Source organism: Schistocerca serialis, chromosome 1, assembly GCF_023864345.2.
Source record: "Schistocerca serialis cubense isolate TAMUIC-IGC-003099 chromosome 1, iqSchSeri2.2, whole genome shotgun sequence".
NCBI lineage: Eukaryota > Metazoa > Arthropoda > Insecta > Orthoptera > Acrididae > Schistocerca > Schistocerca serialis.
The window spans coordinates 241,204,328-241,221,733 of NC_064638.1; the positions used below are offsets into that span (position 1 = coordinate 241,204,328).

At 40.4% G+C, this 17,406-nt stretch overlaps 1 protein-coding gene across 7 annotated transcripts in view; it reads left to right on the forward strand.

Annotated features, from left to right (window-relative positions):
* LOC126466754 (inter-alpha-trypsin inhibitor heavy chain H4-like) overlaps positions 1-17,406 on the forward strand; it is a 207,579-nt gene that overhangs the window by 91,909 nt on the left and 98,264 nt on the right. For all 7 annotated transcript variants that reach the window (XM_050096405.1, XM_050096410.1, XM_050096408.1 and 4 more), the window contains exon 9: positions 6,294-6,685. In XM_050096405.1, the coding sequence (XP_049952362.1) occupies positions 6,294-6,685 (392 nt within the window). The remainder of the gene's footprint in view (positions 1-6,293; positions 6,686-17,406) is intronic.

The window sequence follows — 17,406 nt, forward strand, 5'->3', positions numbered from 1 at the left end:
GGGCACAGCACTAGTAGATTGTGAACTACATACATTTGTAGCCGCGGGACTGATTAAAACGCCGGAGAAGCGACATTGGCAGCTGTCCACTCCAGTGGAGAACTACACATCAGGGCTCAAGACGAAGCCTTCTTGTGGAAGTTAGCGCAAAGGGTTTTTTAATAATTGTTAAGAATCATGAAAGACGGTTACGTACGTGGAAGGTTTCAGATGCTTTATGTATGTAATGAGCTTTCCGAAACTAGGTTCAAAACACTATAACATCTGCAGTGACAATTGTGGACTGTAGATAATTCATTGGTTATGAGGGTGAAATTAAGTCTGACAAAATTAGAAAAAGATAGTACATTACTGTGATCGGATCTGAACAGATTAAAAGTCACACGGGTCGTAGAGAATGTCAAAGAGGCCTTTCTGCAACGACTGACAGAAACTAGAGAAAGGAATACCCTACAAGACGAACCGGTAGTTTCGAGAGATGAAGTAGTGAAGGCATCAGAGAACCAATGTAGGTAAAAGGTACAGAATAAATCCTTGGATAACACATGGGATATTGAATTTAACTAAAAAAATGGAAAAATACAAAAATCCAGCAAATGAAGTAGGATAAAGGGATTACAGACGTCCACAAAATGAGACCGACAGAAAGTGGAAAGTCGCAGAGCAAGAACGGCCAGACAAAAAATGCAAGGCTGTAAAAGCATGCACGGAAAAGGTAGGGGTCGCATGTCGGAAAATTAAATTAAAAGCTTAGCGGAAAAGAGAAGCAGCTGTATGAATGTACGAGCTCAGGTGGGAAGCCCGCATTAAACAACGGAGAAAAGGCTGCAAGGTGGAAGGAATACTCGTATGCAGAAGAGCGGTGGGTGGTAATACATACGAACATGAATACAGTGTTAGAGTCTGGTGAACACGCATGGTAATACTGATCCCACAAATTATCTTAGAATATAAACTGACGAAAGGGGAATCTAGGTTTGCAGCGTTTGACTGGAACAAATTCTTTGAAATTCTGAAGATAGCAGGAATAAAACACCGAGACGCAAGGTTACCTATAACACGACCAGAATGACATGAAAGGGAAGGATGTGACGAATTTGTCATAATGCAGTGTACTAAATAAAATCCCTGGGACGAGATTAAGCACTGAAATGTACGGTTCTTTTTAGAAGTGCGAGTCGGTATAATCATGGCCGCGCGGGACTAGCCAAGCGGTCTAGGGCGCTGCAATCATGGACTGTGCGGCTGGTGCCGGCGGAGGTTCGAGTCCTCCCTTGGGCATGGGTCTGTGTGTTTGTCCTTAGGATAATTTAGGTTAAGTAGTGTGTAATTTAGGGACTGATCACATTAGCAGTTAAGTCCCATAAGATTTCACACACATTTTTTTGTATAATCATAATTTCGAGCTTTCGTTCCCAGCAACTAAACTCGCTGAAAAAACAGTGTAACCCGTGATCCTTCAGTCTCTTTATCCAAGCATTGGCATGTAATACGAGTTTCAAAATAAAAAGCAATATATATTCAAACAGAAGAATAAAATAATGAAAATGATATAGAAAACGGACAACCATTCGGAATATACATGTTACAAAGACACATATGTCAAATGAAAGGTCTTTCTCTCTGAACCTCCTCAGACCATACACATTACTCTATTTCTAAAAGTTTAACAATGAACAATTTAATCATGAATTTTGCACATGTGCAATAACGACAATTAACACAGAAAAATTTGTGAAAAAAATACACAGCAATAAATTTAACATCCTCAGTATATGTGCTTTTTACTCTCTATTCAGTGTTGCTAACAAATTTTACGTGAAAAATACCATTTTCAAGTTGTAAGTGTCTTTAATGTAGTCCAAATTACAATTTAATTACATAAATTAGAAATGAAGTAATAACCTAGACATATGTTGTACAATGAAGTAGGGAAAGGTTTAAGGAATACCATGCTATATTCATTTGATATGCGACTAGAGATAATACAATAATCTGACACAGCTACATAATTAAAATATGTAAAATACGAATTAACTCAATAAATAAAATGCAGATAATAGGCTTTTAGTGATGATAGCTAGTGCCCTAAGTTGTCATCTGTTACCTTCTTTGTCAAGATTACATGAAGTGTTCAACAGTTATTAATGTTTAATGGTTCTTTGGAAGATTATTCATTTACCACGACCAATTCTTGCAATATGCTCTTAAGGGTAAAACATTCGTAATTTAATTACAAATTCGTTGAGACCTCAGCATGTAGATTAATGAGATTGTAATCATGGAGTTGTTGGTTTTAATTTTGATACTAGCACACATTTGTACTTCATATTTATTAAGAAAAGGATGTTAACTAACAAAAAACAAATGACTTTTTTATTAAAAAATCTTACTACTTTTGATTGCCAGTTGCGTGATAAAAAATTGAATTTTCGATACAGATACGCGAAAAGACTCTTCACTAAACGAAAAGATTATATACATCAACAGTACCATTCACTCTCAAAAAAAAGTATTTGATTTTTTTATTTGATGTTTCCACCTTTAAACAAAAATTTAAATTTTTGTATATTTTCTGCAAATATTAATTAAAAAACCGATGTTATTTTCAAGAAAGACTATGGTTCCACATTTGTTAATTAACATTTTCATTTTCAAATAAATATGGGATCCAAAAAAGTGAAAAAAGTATGCCACTAGAGAAATTCAAGGACTGATATCTTTACATGTAGTTACCTCATTATGCTATGTGCTACAATACTGATCAATTTGTTATTAATCTGTTTTGTGCTTCACATAATTTAGATATCTTCCAATCTTCTTGATGTCTGTACACATAAGGCGCCTTTCTAAACGAAATTCCACACCTGCATAAGGGAAAACACACTTTAATACTCCTACGCGCTTCAGTACCAGTAGAATAACTTTGTGACTCATTAAGGCTCACTCTCCCTCGACTACATACACACAACTAATTTACTGTCACCTCCACACTATACTTTCACAAACACGTTACCACAGTCCCAAGAGCTGCCAATGACCCTCGATTTCCTTAGCTCCGAGAAGCTCCATGAAAATCGTTTTAATTATAAATATTTCAGCCATTCAGATTCGGAAGCAGACTACAGACATTTTCCTTGATCATTTCTTGCTCGTGCTAATAACATTCTTCTACAAACTGCTGCAACTGCCGGCGCATTTCAGAGTTTAATTTCCGACAGGCATTAGAAAACATCTGCCATCATTCGAGAATCACTCTCTCTTGAGCCATAATAGATAGGAGAGAACAACAGAGAACAATAATAAAAAAGTATTGGGAAGCCAAAAAAAGGAAAGGAATATAATGTCATAAATCAGGTGTCTCGTGTGCTCCTGTGTCAGCCTGATTCGAACAATAATAATTATAATAATAATACCATTAAATCTCTATAAATAAGGACTATTTTAATTTCTACATGCTGTTTTGCAATTTTGTACTAAATTTTAATCCATGATCGGTAGTCGCATTTTCCTTGCTGTTAGTAACGAGAATGCAAAATGTTGCTGCCATAGTCCTAAAAAAGGCGAATGTGTTCTGCACAGAGTTAGGGATCTAAAAGAAGGGAACTAACTTTTCGACTTTTCTACCAGCCTCAAAGACACTTAATGCAAAACAACTTGACATATTTGTGCTTTTTTACTTGTTATTATGGGCACCCACGTCCTGTAATACAATGCATCATGTCATGTAAAGTAACATGATACATGATGCCGTGTCAGGTAACATGACAAATGCCATCATGTCATCAACAGGCATTTGTCATGTTGTGCAATAAGACACAACGAGAGATGAAAGTTTAGGATACATGCATCCCCACTAGGGGATACTTCCTATTGTAGATGTAACTCGCTCTTTGATATTTCCCATTGTATATGCATCCCACTCTCTAGAAGCACACAAATTTGTGACTGTTTGTTCTTACACCCTGCACTGTGCATTTAATATGAGATGGGTTTGGGGGAGAAATCGTCTACTCTGGGAAAAAATCAATCCCTCCCACCTAAAAATAAAACTGTTACAGCGTAGTCCAGAAGCAAATCCACCCCCAGGAATTTTATCTCCCCCCCCCCCCCCTGCAAGAAAAACGTTTTTATGCCCTTCAGTGATAAGACATTATATACCTTTCCTATGCCTGGATAATTTCCTGGATTTTGGTCATAGGATAAGGGACTTGTAAGATGCAGGTGTGCCAGCATCTCGCTAAGAAAACTCACGGCACTCAGGAAGTAGGATTAACGTGTAAAATAGTGCGAATATTTCAAGATGTTTGGATTCAGAAGTCTTAGAAACTGCCAGTTATGTCGAAAAGCTAGATTTTATTTTTTTTTTACGTCCCCTAACTCTGCCCAGGGCATATTCGTCTTTTTTTCTTATGATAGGAGCACTTTTCCTTGTGGTTCCCAACTTTTACTCTACCATAACTTTGACATTAAACCGATGTAAATTTTTGTTGAATCAGGTAATGATGATCCGGTATACTTTCTTTTATCGTCTTATGAACCACGTTCCTTACATCGTGGCAATGGATAAAGCTTCCACAAAACATGTATTTCTCTATTTTCTTACAAAAACCTGTTTTTTGTGAATGAAATCCGAATGAAGCTAGATATTTTCAATTTTATGGTAAGAATGCATTTTTTAGTTTATTTTATCCACTTTAAACCTTATCCACACATTCAGTTCAAGTAAGAGCGAATTTTACATGCTGCATTTAGCTCGACTTTAAACCATAATACCCGCCTAGAGACAAAGATTATTGGACAACAAAATTTCATTTTGACTTTATCCTTTTACCTACTTTGATACAAAGTCTGGAACTATTCGTACAAGTTTAAAGTACAGACGCGGTGCAATTAAGAAATTTCGTCATACAACGTGTTTTTTTTGGGTGTTTTTAAACGTAAAATCTGAAGGATGCCTATACAAATGGTGCTATTACCTGAGCGTTAATATCACTCCAATTAAAGTCTTTTGCTGAACGAATTAAACAAGTCATGCAATTTCCCTGGACGTCGCTTCTGATTAGTCGTTCAAACCTTGCTTAATATGTTGCAACCTAGCTACTTCAAGTCAGATGTTTGAGTGGCTATACAAATGGCCACTGGTTGGGGGAAAACCAAATAGCTTTTAACCCCATGTTCGTAGTTCACATACAACCCCAAGAGCCGAGGCCCCCTTCAAACCAGGATTCTGAGTGCAGCCTTTACAGACTTATTTGTTACAGCACTCCCGCACTATTAAGAACAAAGGGTGTTCTATTTATTTTAAAAAATATAAGTAAATATTTTTAAGTTAACGTTTCCATTCGCTAATAAATATGGGGGGGGGGGGGGGGGACAAAATAACTAATGATGGTCGAAGTAGAGAGGATATAAAATGTAGACTGGCAATGGCAAGGAAAGCGTTTCTGTAGAAGAGAAATTTGTTAACATCGAATATAGATATAAGTGTCAGGAAGTCGTTTCTGAAAGTATTTGTATGGAGTGTAGCCATGTATGGAAGTGAAACGTAGACGATAAATAGTTTAGTCAAAAAGAGAATATAAGCTTTCAAAATGTGGTGCCACAGAAGAATGCTGAAGATTAGATGGGTAGATCACATAACTAATGAGGAGGTATTGAACAGAATTGGGGAGAAGAGAAAATTTTGGCACAACTTGACTAGAAGAAGGGATCGGTTGGTAGGACATAATCTGAGGCATCAAGGGATCACCAATTTAGTATTGGAGGGCTGCGTGGAGGGTAAAAACCGTAGAGGGAGACCAAGAGATGAATACAATAAACAGATTCAGAAGAATGTAGGTTGCAGTAAGTACTGGGAGATGAAGAAGCTTGCACAGGATAGAGTTGCATGGAAAGCTGCATCAAACCAGTCTGTGGACTGAAGACCACAACAACAATATATACGAAAATCGAAAAACAAAATCTTATAAAAGGGGCTACAACAGAAATTTCGATCGTTCACAAGACTTTCAGATTGCACACTCAGCTGTCAGCGACTACGTTAATAAGTTAAAAAATTTTTGTACTTAACCCAGCCTTCTCTGGATTTTTTGCGTAATACTTCTTTAAGAAGTGGTGTCTGGGTACTGAGCTTTCAATTGCACAAGCCTGAAAAGGAGAGGACCAGTCCTCAAGGTTTGTTTTTTTAGCACTGTGTAAATATAACCATCTAAACTAGTCAATTAATGTGTTAGCTGCGAATAATTTGGAAGCAGGCCGATAACAAATTTACTCACGTGTGTGCTGTGCAGTCACGTACATGTTCAGCGCACTGAAGACGGCTCTGCGCGTGTCGGACGCGGGGGTGCACAGCGGGGGCGGCGGCTCGGCGCCTGGGTGGCGTCGGCACTCGCCCATTATTGTGCTGCTGACGGACGGCGAACCCAACGGCGAGGTCAGCGACACTGACGAGATCGTTCGCCGCATCACCGAGCGCAACGCAGAGTCGGGCGCGGCGATCTTCACGCTGGCCTTCGGCACCGGCGCCGACTACGGCTTCCTGCGACGCCTCGCGCTGCGCAACAGCGGCGTCGGCCGCAGGATCTACGAGGCCGCCGACGCCCACCTGCAGCTGCGCAACTTCTACCGCCAGATCGCCTCGCCGCTGCTCGCCGACGTCACGTTCAACTACGACGGCCAGCAGGTAGGTTTTCTCACCACTGTCTGCAAACCTCTCATCAATATTGATAGGTTTGATCAGCCATTGCTCATGTGTTCCATATTTATCTTATTGATTACTGACACGCACTTATTGCTTTTGTGTCCGCCCCGATAGCTGAGTGGTCGGCGTGATGGATTGCCGTCCTACAGGCCCAGGTTCGATTCCCGGGTGGGTCGGAGATTTTCTCCGCTCAGGGACTGGGTGTCTTCATAATCATTGCATCCCCATCCGGCGCACAGGTCGCCCAATGTGGCATCGAATGTAATAAGACCTGCACCAAGGCAGTCGGAGCTGCCGCGCAAGGGGCTTCCCGTCAATGACGCCAAACGCTCATTGCTTTTGTGTCGGTAACACATTGATCGATTTCCGCATTTTCTCTGCTACAACGGCTACGTTTAGGTCTTTGCCTGTGCTCTTTCGAGCGATTTTGGCTCAGCCAATGAATAGAGGGCATGGTCGCTTTACTTGGGTAGGCTAGTTTTAGAAACAAGGAAGAAACACGACCGACTGCCATGTCATCCTCAGCAAATATATCACTGGATGCGGATATGGAGAACCATGTAGACAGCACATCGCTCTCCTAGTCGTTGACACCTTTCGTGACCAGAGCCGCTACTTCTCAATCAAGTACCTCCTCAATTGGCCTCACAAGGGCTGAGTGCACCCTGCTTACCAACAGCGTTCGGCAGACATTAACGGTCACCCATCCATGTGCTAGCCAAGCCCTACAGCGCTTAACTTCGCTGATCTGACGGGAACTGGTGTTGCCGTTTGCAAATGTTCTCATACCTACTCCAAATCAGTAGTTATAGAACTAAAGATAAAAATTCATTCCTCACCAATGATTGGTAACGTTGAGCGAAACTCAACAACAAACTACGAAATTTGGAGCACCTATAATGCAAACAGAGAAGCTGGCAAAAATTATGACTTGAACGAAACAGATGTGTGGCATTGGTTCGCACTGGAGAATGATATACAGAGCGCTGTTTCGTAAATGAAAGAATAGAGTGTGCTTAAAACTGTGAAATATCCTGAACTTAATGTTCTTTTCTTTGTTTACAATATCACCAGGTTCTAGTGTAAGAGTTGAAGATGCGTTATGTGTTTAGTACCATACATGATAATGAGGTAAATTTACTATGGAAGGAGGATAAAGAAGTACTGACAGTGTTGAGATAAATACTGGATGAAACTACCATCATCCGGCCATAACTGTATTTTCTTTCATTGTTCTGGGAGAAGGCTGATCGAACTAGAATACATGAAATACTAGTTCACAGTTGACACACTTGTTTTCCACAGGATAACTTGATAATTTACGTCGTCATTGAATATGAAAGCATCACTTGATGCACTAAGTAACAAACTGTTCTCTTGAGGTTCGACGTTTACGGCAGCACAGGTTCATGTGAAACCTTAACAATTCGTTGATTCTACACTACGATGCCGTCTCCTTCAGATGAGGTCAGAAACTCAGCGTGAGGGTGATGCTTTGCTGAAAGGAAGGTGTGGTCATCTTAAGTGCCTCCCATTGGTTGTTGCAGACTATACCGAACCATTGGTAATGTTCGTGGTATCGATTCACGTTGACAACCTTGGCGTAGCACCGCGATCTCCAAACGATAGTAATATTCGCTGTGACATCACTAAAGATTGTGATTAAAATATTTTTATTCCTGTGTAATTTGTCTACATTACAACATAAAAACAAGTGTTTGAGAACGACCATTCAGTGAAAGTTTTTATACACTCTTAATTTGACATAAAAGTTTCTCGTCTGGTCTTTTCTCTTTCTCTCAATTCAATATTAACTGTGCAGCTTATATTCAAGTCATTGTGATATATGTGGGCAAATATAGTCTTTTGTGATTGTAGCTGGCCTGTGGCTGTCTTCTGAGATGGCACAGCAACCGTGGTCTGTGTTAAATAAAAGCGATAACTAAAAAAATATACAAATTCCTTGCTTGCGCAAGATGGGATTATCGCCACGCTTGTTAGAGTGTGCACGAATTAACTTGGCCCATACCTGCACACATGGTGTGATAGGGCAGAGACGATGGTAGTGTTGGGGGTTCTGTTGCATGCAAATGCTGTGTAGTACTGGAGGTGTAGTTCAACACATGAAGCCTACTCACAAGCAGAACAAGTTGCAACTAGCAAGTCTGCAAACTACCGTATTAATGGGTTATGCCAGTATGAGCAATAACTTCAGCAGTCAGTAGTCTCTGACTTGAATACCAATATAAGAAAATCAGTGTATTAACAACTGAGATGGCCTCTTCGGCAAGTGACAGCAGACTAAGGTGGCGAACACTCAGAAACAAAGGGATGGACTTGCCCATCGCTGAGAACCAACATGCATTTCTGCACTCCTGCAAAGCTATTTCGCTTGAGCTCTACCGATCTGGTCGCACAAATTTTCAATTGTTTTTACTTTGCAGATTGAGCATTTCTGCCTAATTTTCAAAGATTATCATTGCATTGTATTGATTTTATCCCCATTGACTCCATTTCATTTCAGTTGATTTAGTTCACGCACATCCTTTGCGGCAGGGTAAAACCTCAGTCCTCTAAAAAATCCATTCCACTAGCGATGGTATTTCCGCATTCTTACCTGACCTCTGTGAACTGTGTTCAGGGATCGTAGGTGGAAACTTTCAGCGACAATGAAAGTTTGAGTGGGGCATCGACGCATGCTCCGACAGCGTAATTGTTAAGGCGACGACCCATAGAAAGCAATGGCTTTTGGTTGGGATGCCAGACTGTGATGAATTTCCAATTACCACAAAACATCCATTAAATACCTAGAAGGTTCAGCATTTCTGACCGATTTCACTGTCATTTTCATATCACATATGTTAGAGTGTTTTTTCAATAGGCCTTCACAGTTATGAGTAACCTAAGTAGTTTCTTGAGTAACAGTTCAGCAGATTTTAATTAATTATCAAAGAATGCCCATGTCTCTAGATGTCATAGAGAAAGTGAGAAAACATTTTATTAACAGCTCTACACAATGGTACTAGTCTCGTTATTGAGCTGAACGTGCCTTCTTCATTACTTGCTTACAATGGTACACTAATTTAAAATATACAGATTCAGGTTACTTACTCTAGAAATTTTAAATCGCTTGGATGAAGGAAAACAGTTTGTTGGAAACATAATATTCTTTTAATAATCAGCTTAACATTTAAATGACAATGTGAATACATAAAACTGTCAAATTTTGGAAAATTTGCAGTAATCCTTAAAACAGGTTTATAATAAGTGAAAAACGGATGTTTATTACACCTTAAGCAAGAGCAAAGTTTCTAGACTTCCTATCCTAAAAGAACTATCAGTAATAAGTGTTCTATGAATGTAGAAAAAATATTTAATTCCAGAGATTTATGAATAATTCAGTATACACATTCTATGAGGTAGGTGTATCATAACTCTATGGAGGTGATATCTAGATTTTTGTGATCTTCGATTAGCGAACTGTTTTTTTTTTAATTTTTGATTCCTGATGTTGATCTATATGATCATCGTGAGATATATCTATCGTAAACGAGTTTTTGGAAGCTAGTTTTAGAATTTCAGCCTTCTGTTTATCATCATCCGTTACATTACCCGTACTGTCAGCAAGAGAAGGTATTGAATTATTTGTAGCTTCCATAGATTTTACGTATTACCAAAATCTTTTGGGGTTATTTCTAGAATCTGCAGATAAAATATTGCTTTTATCTTCACTTAAAACTTCCGGGCTGATAGGCCGTGGTCGAAGTTCGCCGCTTTACCTCCGAGGATGTCTCCTGCAGTCGGAGACGAAACGTCAGGAGACAGTTTTATATTTCGACCACGGCCTATCAGCCCGAAAGTTTTAAGTGAAGACAATACCGGCCGTGAAAGTTTACATTGTATTGCTTTCATATTCGTTAAAAGAATCTCTCATAGATTTTTTGACAACTGCTTTCATAATTTCTGTTTATCAGCGGGGCTTAGAACGACTGTGCAAAATTCTCTGCTTTCTCAGCAACTTCCTAATATGTTTGTTGTGCCAAGGTGGATCCTTTCCCTCCCCTATATTTTTGCTAGGCACATACTTCTCTAGTAGTACGCAAAGTAAAATCCAATCACATTGAGCTTGGCTGAAGTTTTTTTTTTTATTTATTAAGCCTACAACGGGTATCTTGTGCCCAGAACCACAGGTGGTCAGCGGGTGTCGAACATACAATCCACTGTCGTGATCTGTTTCTGTGTAGTCACCTATGATACCAAGCGAGTTGGTGACCCAGGAACAAAGCAACCTTGCATGGTAGGCATTCGTGGCCTGCAGCAGGGCTACATCAAGAGCTGGTGATGCAGAAGAGTATGGCTGTGATGAGAGCAGTGGATGTTGGCGACGTGGCCCAGTAATGGGAGGTGACAGAAGTAACGGCATCTGGATAGTATACCCTGATATTCACAGTACCTGGCAAAGACAGATGGCAAACGAGCTGGTGGCTGAAAGTGTACTTGTCAGACTCTCAGCCCATTAGAGCTGATGCTGAACTGTAAGACAAATGGTCACGTGATAGATAGTGATGGCTGCTTCAGTGCATGATATAGGGTGATGATTCTCCTCTGGGTCACACAGCAGTAGCCTTCTCCACGGAGGTCAAGAGTTCAATGCCTCCAGTTCGCTGAATTACCAATATTTGTACACATCAGGGTCTGGTGCACCTCGGGCATCATGATGCTCTGCTGTACCAAACATTGCAGAAGCGTACTGGACTTTGGTAACATGGCTGGTTATCGACCAAGTAGTGCAAGGAGCACGATTATAGCAACGATCACTTGCTCTGGCCAGCATTGCTACATTCTTCCCCTCTTTGAAAAATTCCACCTTCTGAATTCCTTGCTGTAGTAGCACTGACTGCTTTAGACACAGTTCATACTGGACACACATATTATCTTTATTTTGCTAGTTACACTGAACACAACTTTGTTGTATAGCCTATACAGACAGCCAGGTGTCTCAGTCTTGCTGGTACTGCTGAATTCTTAGCACGCAATTTCTCCAAACGGATGACATGGTTGGCATAGACCTCCAGATGGAGTGAAGTTTGAATTGCTCAATTTTTGTTGGTAGCAATATGTAGAGCCTATCAATATCAAAACTAAGGGAATGGCTGTAAGAAAAGTTCTTAATGTAAGGAGACGATGCTGATACTCTCTGCGTCGTTGCCTTACATATACCAGTAGCTGTTCCATTCGAACTGGATTATTCTGAGCTGCTACCATTTCGTCCAGGGGGCGAGAATTGTTGGAATTTAGGCATTTTAGTTTTTCGGTGAGCAGGGTCTCAAAAGAAAGATAAAGCAGATAAAGCAGTGAATAGATTGTGTTCAGTATCTACTCATATTTATCATTGCTGATTTCACAGTCTCAGTGCATATGGAGGGGCAGGTACAGCTGTAGGTGGAATTTTCTCGCTTTGCTGGATTTTACCTTACTCTTCACCTGCCACCATCTCCTTCTTCCTCTTTGAGGAAGCTGCTAACAACTACAGCAGAGCTTCTGCGGCACATTTGAATAGTCGAAATTGCTCCATGTGCACTATGATAATAGGCATAAGAAGCTGTAATTTCACAGTGACTGTAAACGTCGTCTTGACCATCTGATAGGGTCCCTGAAGCCATGTAACGAATTAATTCGTTTTGCCCATAGGAATGTTAGGGTTGGTTAGCATCATTCAATTACCAGTCTGTAATTTAGATAGTTTAATTTTTATTTGTCTTCTTGCTGCTCCAGGGCTTTGGTATTTGCTTTCTGTACCTGACGCCACATGTCTCTTACTCTTTTTGAAAAACTACAGAAGGTTGACACATCGTACCCAGGGGTTGATTTTTATAGCTTGAAAGGGATCCTCCACCTATAGTAACCTAATACACTTTCGAGTTATATGTTAATATAAAATAAGACAGCAAAGTATGCCAACTACTATGGTGACTGTTCACATACTTCTCAACATTTCATTTATGTTCTTGTTTATGCACCTACCTTGCTCTTCCATAACCTTCCAAATCAAATGTTCATGTCTTCTAGATTTGTAGGAACTGAGATAACTGCTTTATTAACTCAGATATAAAATTAGTTCCCTGATTGGCTATCATGGTCTCCAGTGTCCCAAAATTAAAGATCCAGTGGTTAGCCATTGCTTGCACTACTGTCTCTGCTTGTTGATTAGGCACAGCAATCATAGATACAGAGCATGTGAAGTGGTCAGTAATAATTAAAATGTCCTGATTCCCTGCTATTGACACATCGTCGTTCAGTAATATTCACACCAATCATTAGGCTTGGTAATCTCTGTAACTGTATGATGGTTAAGGACTGATCTTCGTGCACAAGACACATAGATTTTCAGTATTGTTCCATGTCCCACTCGTGTGTCAATCATAAATGCTTCTCTGTAATACATCGTTCTGTAATTACTCGGCCTCTTTGTGCTGCCAAGATAGAATCATGGGCTATCTCAACATCTCATCACGTAAAGTTTATAGTATGATTATATGTTATCCACACTTCGTTTATTTATGCAGTACCCCTTCATCAGCGCTAGTCTGTTGGCAATACAAACTGATGACAATCTGGGTCAGTGCCCTGTGCATTCTGCTATTCGTTTACAGGAATGCCATAACACTCTATTGCGTGCACTTTCTGACAGAGGCTGTCGGCATTATTGTGAGTTCTCCCAGGTCATGGATACTTCAGTGTCAAAATCACAGAGCTGTAATGCCCATTGTATCAAGTAGATCCTTCAGGTCTATAAGCCATTTTAAGGCTGCATGATTTGTTACTATTTTGGAGCATCTGCTGTAAAAATAACGACAGAAATATGTGATACCACAAATCAGGATGATCGTCTCTTTTTCTTTCGGTCGAATAATTCTTCTTCACCTTATTTACTTGCTTGGAAGCACAGGCTATTGAACTCTCTACTCCATCTACAATTTGACTTAATACGCAGCCTAAGGCATGGTTGCAAGCATGACGAGACAACATGAACTGCTTTTGGTAACCTGAAAAAGCTAGGACATGACCAGTGATTAATAGGTCCTTTAACTACACAAAGGCCTCTTCAGAATCTATTCGCCAGTGAAATTTCTCCCCTTCCTTAGGTGTGAGGGATCTCACTATATCCGCAAGTTTTGGTACAAACATTCTATAATAGATAACCAAAGCTACAAAGGATTGCAGCTCTTTTTTTGTATTACAATCAGGAAATTCTCACATGGATGATACGAGCAAGGGGTCTATTTACACACCATCCTAGTCGATAACATGGCGGAAATAGCGAATTTCACTTATGACGAAATGGTATTTCACCGAACCAAGCTATGTTGCTCATAATCGACTAGACACATCCAATAACCATACATCACGGTTTTAGAGGTCCTTGAAAAACACTAGAATATCATCTAAATTTACCGTAAATTGTCTCGGTTTTAAACCTGGCAGCACCCTTCTGCAACATCACTAGTGCTTTCTTCAATACAAACGACTTTCAGTGTTACCAGGTAGAGACATAAATGTGGTCTTGAGTCGATCTTCCAAGTGTTGGTACCCACTTTGCAAATCCATAGTTGTAACATATCGGCCTTGTCCCGGTTATCGAAGTATCCGTACTATATGGCACTGGCTACGCATCAATAACCATGCTGAATCAAATACCATCACTTAAACAAAACCGATGTACCCCACTCCCATTTATTTTTTGCTATGGTACTGTTGTGTACATAGTTCCGCGTAGTCAGCGCGTACACAACTTTCCCAGTAGAGCGCGCCTCGCTAAGCACAACAGCGCAGGCGCAGCGCTCGTCCGTCTCCGCACTACGAGATGGCGCTGTCTTAGAGACGGACAAAATTCTGCTTCCGCCAATCCGCGTATTAATATGTAACGCAGCCAATGAGATTGCTGCTAACGTAGAACCTTTTCTCCTCGCGGATCACACTCCCGCAGTGATACCTGAACGCGCGAGGTATTATAACGAGTGTACAGACCTCCGATTAGTCAGTCTGCATTAGTCTGCATTTGCCTCTACCAGTCTGCATTAGTCTGTAGTCAAGTTTCAGTCTGCACCTAATAAGATTACCATATTCCTGTACATAGCCATGAAGATAAATGTATTGACACTTTGTCAAGTATCAGAGATATGTGAGAATAAGATTAACGTACCAAGACCAAAGGAACTTCAGATTGTCAATTGTAAACAGCATCCAGAATCAAGTTACGTAATGTCTATCCTGTTTATTATTTTAATAAATGTGTGTGAAAATTAATCAAGTTCTGTTTAAAGTTGGTTACCGTCAATCTGCTACTCTAAGCGTGCAAGTGGCATTTCTATCGTCTGACCTAACGGCAGAAGATAAACACACCACGATAAGACCACGAGACATATTGCTGACACTCGCCTACTTCGTTAGAGCGACAAGTCAAATAATCTGATGGTGTGTGTACCAAAGGTCTTACTGTACGCACACCACAGGTACCGTTGCTATTGCTGCCCCCCTCCAAGTGCTGATCCTTTCTTGTATAATACTATAATGAAATTGTTGATTTATATTTTTCCATCGCCGATTGGAAGTGGTGTGGAACTCGGTATGGTTGCTTGGACATCAGCAGCTCATTCCAGTGGGAATCCTATACTTCATTATCCGTGGTACAGAAAATGGTCTGGGAGCGTTAAAAAACTCTGCATTTTCTTCTAACAGTTTTTCCATTTCCCCCTTATCCCTTCCCTGTAGATACCTCCCACATTGTAGCTAAATTGGCAGACTTTTATGGCTTAGAGAATTTTATATTTAACTCCCTACCAAAATCTTTATCTTCCAGCCCATCTTTGTCTTCCAGATTGGCTATCAGTGCACCTCATAACAGCTCTACCTCTAATAACCAGAATTATCCTTGGTGACAATCACTACACAACTCCCGTCAACCTCTTGTGCACGCGATATTCTACGGCACACTACTCATTGCACTTTGTCCAGTTCCTCATTCTCTCCTGAACTTCAACCATACACAAAATACTGAATGGCAAATTTGCGCCGACTAGTTTCCCTGCACTTGTAATACTTTATTTCATGAGTCGATTCGAACGAACTGAGTTCATAGTTAAGGAGACTTCCCCTGGTCTAGGAATGTGCCTCATAGTAGTTCAGTTTTCTTGGCTGTAATACCTCAGTGGTACAATGCATCATCCGGCTCTATTGTTTGGCATGTCAGATCGACTTCAGCTTGATGTGTGCTCAGAAAATCCAGCCCCATTAAGACATGACAATTGCTGTCATTTGGAGGAAGTATTTCCACACAAGCCTGGCCTGGAAATCTTTCCCTCTCAGTCAGAAGTTAACTAATATCAAACCGAGCAACTGAACATTATCTCTAACTATGACACTTAGTCTACAACAAGGTGGGTCTAGATTTCGTACTCCAAGTACATTTTGACTCGCCATACATACCTGTGACCATGTATTTTGCAAAGTCGGTCACACAATAATCTCCCACTGATTCCACACACGGATCTGCTGAGCTCATATTTACAGTAACACCACACAGTGGCCATAAGTACCCTGCTTATGTTTAACGCTGGAGTTCGAATTCCACCTTGCATCATTCTATCCTGTGCGAGTGAAAAACTCAGTTAACATTTTGGATCCGAATGTCCAACCTGTTTACAACTCCCACACAGAGGTTTCCAGCGGATGTGCCAAATGTGACGTAGCTGACCACACTGATAACATGTAACTTCGGTATTAAATACTATTTTTCTCTCCTAGGTTTGGCCACTGCTTTTATTTCTGCCAGAGCCAAATCAGTTGTCACAGCTTTGTTTCATGAGTTCGGAAATTCTGTTCGAATCTTGCAGGGAACTTCAGCTGGTAATCACTGAAGTAATGCATCCATTGCCCTTTCTTCTGCTTTCTGTAGAAGCTCAAAGGATGATTATTTACTGTCCTAATTCTGTCCACAAAATTTTTTGTTTATTCGCCTCTGAGATACATTATTCAGCTGTTCCTGAAACTACCTAGAAGCGTTTTTACTCTGACAGCGGTCCAATAACACTTCCCACAGTTCATGGAGGACATGAGTACCCCACAACTGTTGGCACAAAACACATGCCGTTTTGTCCCCTGTTAACCTCCATCAAGCCTTACTCAACAACTGCTCATCGTTCTAGCCTCCTAATTTTGAATCCATGATTGTGTAGATTGTTCATGAACGCCAAAACGTTTTCTCCCATCTTACTCATAACCTAATGTGGCAGTGCTAGCGTCTAGGATGGGCAGGGACACACTAGGAGGTGGCTGTTCCCTTCTCCTTCCAGTAAGCTTTCTAGTTTCTTAAGTAATTCTAAATTATCTGCTCATACTCCAGCGACTTGATCAAGTAAAGGCTGGGTCGCCCCCTGGGCACATACCTTCTCGCTCAAAATATGTTACTCCAGAAGCTAAAAAAATGTGTGTGAAATACAACCACATTAAGAGAAAAAATGACCTTACGAACCCATATAACGCTTATAATCAACACTGACTTGCACCCTTCTGCTAAATTCTGTCTCTGAACTGTTGCTGCTGCTGGATATGCCTTTCTTGCTCCGCAGCCACAATGTCGTTAGCCCCCAGTAGCTCTTCTGATTCCAAACCTAATGGCACGGGATTCTTTAGTGGCTAAGTAA